Raw genomic sequence first — 7066 nt, 5'->3', positions numbered from 1 at the left:
CTGCGCGTGGGGCCGACGGGACCGGAGTGCGCCTGCGCGTGGGGCAGACAAGCCTGGAGGAGTACGCCTGCGCGTGGGGCAGACGGGACCGGGACGCGCCTGCGCATTGGGGGCCGTGGGCACACAGGCGCGGGATCTGCCTGCGTGTGGGTCCCCCCCTGGAATGTGGGGCAGGCCTTTCCCTCCAGGCACCTGCGCCCTTGTACATACCCACAGTGTCTCCCCATAACCTCGAGAACGAAGGTCCTCTGGTGGCTGCAAAAGAGACAGAGGAAACATCACCTAGCGCCGCTGAGGAGAGCCCGGGACGCGGGGGGACGCGGGGCGATGCGCAGTGGCGAAGAGGCACCTCTACAATTGCGGCACGCGCCCCGGCCCTCAAACGAGACCGTTTCCTGAAGCAAACGCTCTTGCGAGTAAAGGGGCTCGAGCAGCTCCGTGCTCTGTAACGTGGTCGCTGGGCCCCTGACACACCGATACTCCAGGACACTGTCACCCTCCCCCCAGGGACTGGCTCTCCTGGGTGGTTAGCCACTCGGCCAGGCACCGTGACAGGACACGGCCCCCAGCACGCCTGCGATGGACGGCTTGGATGGCACCCGTGACGCGCAAAATCTACCTGCCGTGGGGAACCCTGGAGGGACAAGATGGCTTTCACGTGGCCCTGGGTCCCCAGGCGCTGGGCTGAGCCAGTCAAGGTCCTCGTCCCCAAAATGGGAAGCTCCTGCTCTCAGAGTGCTCTTGAAGAGCGCTTCAGGAACTAGTGCCACCTAAGGACTTGCTGCAAGGATTCTGCTGGGAGTCTGTCACCGTGGATGAAACGTCACCCGCACTTGGGTAACGGCAGGCTAGGAATGTAACAATGTGGTGACGCTGCCTCTGTCACTGACAGGGGCGTGTGGTGACATTCACAGGCACATCTACTTTCTACTATTCCCGCAGGGCACAACTTGAGGTAATTTCCTCTCCCGTTTTCTAAGTTCTCTCCAATGAACACATTTTTATCTTATAACTGGGGGAGGAAAGTAACTTCATAAAATTAAAAATAAGAAGTAAACCAGAGAACAGTTTTCTTGCACTAGTTTCAAACACTCAAGTGACCAGACTTGCAGTAGAATCTCATCTGTGGAACCTTCCAGAAGCATCACTAGCATCTACGCCACAGCTCGCCATAGGCCCCATGCCGCCTGCCCACCCGCCCTCCGGTTCAGTAGGGTTCTTGGCTACCTCTGGGCGGTCGTCATAATGGCGTCCACAACTTCGATTATTCGGTGCAAAGCCGAGTCGGTGCCGATGGTCATGTCGGTCCCGCAGAAGTCGTTGTCGATGGAGCCCACCATCCCCACCACGTTGAGGTGTGCGTACTTCTCCACCTCCCCCTTGTCAATCTTGCCTGCGGAGGACACAAGCCACACTGCCCGTCACTGGGAGCAGCCCAACAGCCCCTGGGCACACAAGCTGGGGGACGGGACGGCCGTGGGCAGGAATCGCACAATCCTGAACGCATTTTCTAGCCATGGCTTTGTTCCCCCAGAACTCTGCGCGACCTAATTCTGTATGCTCAGGGGAACAAAAGCTGGACAGCGGTGGAGGTGGTGACAGGGAGGGCGCTGTCCTGGCGCATGGGATCACAGAAATAAGGGAAGGGGCCACATTACCAGGGGATCGCATCTGACTCCCAGAGGTAGCAGCAGGGAGAAGGGCGTGGCTCAGTGAGAGCACGTCCCAGTCCTGGAATTAAGCACTTCAGAGTGTTATATCACTGTCGCATGGATTTCCCAAGGGCCATGAGGCTGTCAGCCGGTGGTCTACTAGGCACTCAGGAAAGGCTGCCGGGGCAGGCACACCTGCCTAACCGGAGTCAGGATGGGCAGGGCTGGGGGCAGCTCAGGCCCGGACTCGGGAGGCTACTGCTGTCACCACCAAGCCTGTGTCAGACCAGAATGCATTGGACAGAGGCTGCTGTCTGGTCTGCCGGCCACTCTCTGCTCCCCAGTGGAGTTTAAGAGCTGGGGGCAAGCGCCCCACACTTCTCCCGAAGTGGCTGTTCATCCAGGGAGATGCCTCCGCTGGTCGTGCTCCACATCACCTTGGAACCATGCGACAACACTCTCAGTGCAGTACAGAAAAGTATCATCATCCTTATCATCGTTGTGATTTAAGGCCCAATTTAAGTGGTGATTGTGAGACCTGGAACACCACAGACACTTCTGTGACAGTTAACAGGCGGAGCGTGTGAAGGGGAGGGGGGACCCAGAGGGGGACAGGAGGGCAATGCACAGGGACGCGGAGACAGACCATTGCGGGCCAGCTCCTCCAGCAGCCCGCTCCACTCCTCCCGGAAGATGTTGGCCCCGGTGAGGCTCCCGTCCCCGCCGATCACACATAGATTGGTGATGCCGCGCTGGACCAGGTTGCAGGCGGCGCTCAGGCGGCCCTCGCGGGTGCGGAAGGCCTTGCAGCGGGCGCTGCCGATGATGGTGCCTCCCTGGAAAAGAAACGACACCTGTCGCGTCTCCTCCCAGCTGGACCAGAAGCTGGACGGGGCACGTGTCCTGCTCATGCACATGCGGGGCTCTCCAAAGGCCAGTGTCAGTCCCCTGTGAAAGCTGTGGCTTTCCCATTTTTAGCTCCATCCTGGAATGCAGTGGATGGAGACTCAGGCCTCACAGCCCAGGGAGCCAAGAAGGGCATGGAAACAAGGATCAATGGCAGCGTCAGCGACACGCAGAGCGGGGAAAAGTGTGCAACAGAACCAGGAGGCCCGTGTGAGGCTGTGCAGCAGGGCGGGCTCGACCCCGTGCTCCCCGAGCCTAACAGGCCCTCGCTGGCCATCAGCCTCAGCCAGAGGAGTGTGTGTCCAGCAGCCCCTGGTCACAAGGCCCCTCGTCCATTAGTCTGAGCTCAGCCTATGTGCAGGCAGAGCAGAGCAGTCTGCAAGGCAGAGAGATTGATTTCCCCTACGTCTCCCCCACCCTTCTCCTCCTTAAAAGCCAGAACTTGGGAAAACTTAAGTTGGGTCATCCAGCCTACCAGGAGAGAGACTCGGATCTTTCCCACTTGGTGGTTCAGAACTGAAGGACTCTGAGCTGTTTAGAAAGTGCAGGGCTCCTTGGCAGACATGACGGGTCACTTATAAAACTGGGATTTCCATGCGATTCTTCAGGCGCATAACAGTATCGCTAACTGCTGTCACCACGCTGGCATTAGATTTCCAGAACTTTATAACTGGAGGTTTGTCCCCATCTCCCTACCCTCCAGCCCCTGGAAGGTCTCATCTTACCTTCTGCGTCTGTGAGTTCAGTATTTTAGACCTGCACGAGTGACGTCACATGGCACGTGATCTCACGTAGCAAGCACGTGCCCACAAAGTCTACCCGTGTTGCCCTACATTGCGGGACTGCCTTCTTTACGATGGCTGAAAATGTTTCTATCCCGTCATCTGCTGCACTAGCACCTTCAGAGGGAAGGTACCGATTTGATTCTTTCTACTAAAAAGTACTCAGCAGGAGCCACAGCTTGATACCTCCATGTCAGAGCTCGGCACGGGAGCTGTCACGAGTCCGTTCTCTTGCACGTGACGCTCCATCCATTTCTCAGCTGTTTGGAGCCGTCCCTAAGCGTCAGGGTTCCGGGAACGTGCCAGGCGTAATACGACACGAACGTAAAGCACTAGGGCAGGTTTCTTTTAAGTTCAAAGTAGTAACTTTTTCCGCCCGGAGTGGCGACTGCCTCATCCCCGGGCACCCGCTTGGGAGGCCAGGACGGGATGCTGCGTCCCTCCATGCCCACGCCGCCGCCAGCTGGCCTCTCCCGGGCTTCGTCGCCCTGATGCCAGGGGTGTCGAAAACCCAGCGTGCACAGAGATTTGGCGCTGCACACACAGCACCAACAAACCAGAGCTGCCTCAACACTATTCTGGCGTTAAAAAAAAAACGCAAATCTGCTACGACTGTCACGAGGAACACCCTACCACAGGGACTTTACTGCAGGTGTAACCCACCGTCGGCCTGATGGGAAGCCCTGCAGGAAATTTAATTAAATGGCACAGCGAGGGTGGCTTTTCCCTGCACGTGAGAACAAGGCCAGCAGCACGCGAGGCTGCTCTAGGTCCGCCTGGAGCCCGAGCGCAACAGCTGCCAAACCAAGGTCACCGACTCGCACAGAGGGACACGCGGCACCGAACGCGGCACGCACCACTTGCAGGATGCTGGAGACGCTCTCCCAGTCTGCTTCGACGATGTTGCTGCCACCGTCCACCATGCCTTGGTATCCCTGGGGAGAAACACGGAAGTCTCTGTTAAACACTCTGTTGCAGCATTAATTGATCCTAAATTACACGAAATGGAAATACAAGTGATGATGGCGCTAAGTGCCCAGGGCCCAGCGGTGGGCAGAGGCGGTGCCACCCAAGTGCGGCTCAAAGTGTCAATGGCAGGAAGGGCCTGGAACACAGTCCCCCATGTGGACTGTCCAGCCAGACGCGTCTAGAGCCTCATGGGCAATCAGTCCGGAGACCGAAAAGGGACACACTCACCCCGAAACTGTTTGTAATTCAACACAAACTCACGTGACACTTCCCTGTGAGGTCCCCCACCTGCCCGGTAAATCCTGCTTTCCATAAAAGTAAAACGCTTTTTAAAAGTGCAGCTGCATGTTACCCCAATAATTCAGTCTATCTGCCTTCCGATCTGTGACGTCTCGCTGTACTGTGAGTGATTTAGGGTGCCAGGGCACACTTCTGTCTAGGACCCCAAAACAATCACCTTTCGGCGCCATCTGTGTCTGCTCCTCCCCACCCCCCAGAACAGACGAGTGAGGAATGCAGACACGTTCAGTTGTGTCACGGTCCCCATGACTCCCTTTCCAGGGCATTTGCCCTCAAGGAGAACAGGTATGAACCATTCCGAAGAGCATGTGTGTGACAGATGGCTGTCGTGGGTTCACACCCCTCCCAGGCAGGACCTAGAGGAGGGGACAGGAAGAAAGACTCCCTGTAATGAGATGTGGGGCCTTGTGCATAAATCAGTGACAGTGCAGGCACCTTCGTAGTGGACCAAACTGTATTTATCAATGTAAAATTTCCACCGACAATGTAAAAATACAGAACATGTTTATATAGGAAAGTACTATTACATATAACACTACATTACATATACACGTTTTTATATTTATGTTATACAATATAAAGTATTATGTAATTATATTTAATTACTAATTATGTATATAAAACATAATTACAATGTATAATATATCTATGATTACACACGTATGCTACACAGTGTAACAATACATTCTATTCTATAATATAAACACGTTTTATATATGTGCATGTGTTCAGTCCAGTGTTACATATACGCACGTGTCACACATGTGACACAGGAGAGGGAAGCCAGCAGGGGAGTGACCCGGAACAGAGCAGCTCAGAGTGCTGGCCTTAGGGAACAGGCACCCCTGCTGCGGCTGCCTCAGCCCCCAACAGTCTGGTGAGCTCAGGGGCGCCCGCCGTCTCCACAGAGCCCCCTCTCCCTACCCTTCATTCCCGCCGCCCCTCTCCACACAGGCCTTGTGAGGTGCACGTCTTCAGCCTCTTCCCCTTCAAGGGTGGCGCCCTGTGTGGGTGTCACCGTGGACAAAGGGGTGACGAGCACAAGAGGGATGGGCCCCAGACTCCCTCTGGGAGGGGAGCGCTTATTAGAGGCGCCACTTCTGCTGCGTCCCGGTCCGGGACAACCTCAGGGACAGAGGCCGCACCAAGCACAAATCAGCCCGCTGCTCCAGGGCCTGGCACAGAGCCAAGCCCCTTCCTCCCAAGGGACCCACGGGGACCTTATTTCAACAGAACATGAAAAACAGAGAGGTATGTAGATAGATAGATAATAGGGTAATAGATAATGGATGACAGATGGCTGTATGGTAGAGACGATGGATGGATAGATAATAGAAGATCCATAGATGACAGGCGAGATGGACAATAGATGAAAAACAGAGAAGGAATGAATCCGGTCATCAGTGGCCCTCTCAGTGACCTCTGCCACCCCTGAATGCCCAGGTCGTGGTTGAGAATGACCTGTCACGGCCGGCACAGCACAGCACGTCCGTCCTGAGGCTGGAGGCCAACGGGGACGGGCCACCAACAGGGGGCAGTGCCGACTTTCCAGCCTCATCACACTGGGTCCCGGGCTGCTGGGGGCACACGTGAGCAGGCCTGTGGCCTGGGGCCAAGTTTCCGAGCTCGGCCAGTGCTGAAACGGGCCCTACAGAGAGGTTGATGTTTTAGTGTCCAAACCCATGGCTTCCGAGAATGGGAGAGACTGGCCGTCAGTGGTCAGAAGGGCAGGCACCCCGGGGCCGTCCAGGCCAGGCAGGGTGGAGAACTGCCTCCCCACAGGCTTGGACAGGACAGCGAAAGCCTGCCAGCCGGCCGGACAGCCACCGCGGTGAGTTCCGCACTCTCGGGCGCTAGGTAACCAAAGGGAAGGGAGCCATCCAGCCACGGTGTCACCCAAAGAGATGACAGACCCGAGGTGGCTGATGGGTCCCGAGACTGTCTCAGCAGTGCAGGCTGACGGCACCAACGCCCGATCGTTCCTGCAAACACGTGCTCCCCCATCGACACCACGAGCCATCTGCCGCTTGGCACACGCCATGCCGGAGAGGGAGAAAGTTCCTTTCCCTTCCCTACCTCTAGGAATTCAAACACTGATTTAATAAAGGCATCGTGTGTCATTTTTATGTCCAGAGTGAGAGGGTGGAAAAGTTCCGCAAAGCATTAACTCATATTTTGAAAAGCAAAACACTCTGCAGACGTAGCCTGGCTGCTTTGTGTGGCACAGACACGCACGGGAAAGCAGGCGGTCGGTAATAAAAAGGACGATGGCATCCACAGCGCCCCCCTGACCGCGCATGTGGGCCAGCTCACAGGAGGTGACTCACTCTTCGATGGGCTAAGTCATTAAACTCACGCAACACGTGAAAAATAACTACCACCAGCAGTTTGGTCTGCCTGCTACGGGCAGACGCGGCACAATTAGGAGGCCTGGCTTCGCACAAACGCACCATCACC

At 56.2% G+C, this 7066-nt stretch overlaps 1 protein-coding gene across 1 annotated transcript in view; it reads right to left on the bottom strand.

The window, feature by feature from the left end:
* The window catches only part of PFKP (phosphofructokinase, platelet), a 49004-nt gene that overhangs the window by 21306 nt on the left and 20632 nt on the right, over positions 1 to 7066 (bottom strand). The window contains exons 3-6 of the mRNA XM_039872413.1: positions 4198 to 4275; positions 2299 to 2488; positions 1228 to 1393; positions 100 to 255 (exon numbers count right to left, since the gene is read on the bottom strand). Coding sequence (XP_039728347.1) covers positions 100 to 255; positions 1228 to 1393; positions 2299 to 2488; positions 4198 to 4275 — 590 coding nt within the window. The remainder of the gene's footprint in view (positions 1 to 99; positions 256 to 1227; positions 1394 to 2298; positions 2489 to 4197; positions 4276 to 7066) is intronic.

The sequence above is a fragment of the Pteropus medius genome, unplaced genomic scaffold (assembly GCF_902729225.1).
Source record: "Pteropus medius unplaced genomic scaffold, Ma_sr-lr_union100, whole genome shotgun sequence".
Lineage (NCBI taxonomy): Eukaryota > Metazoa > Chordata > Mammalia > Chiroptera > Pteropodidae > Pteropus > Pteropus medius.
This window is presented reverse-complemented; position numbering and strand designations above follow the sequence as displayed.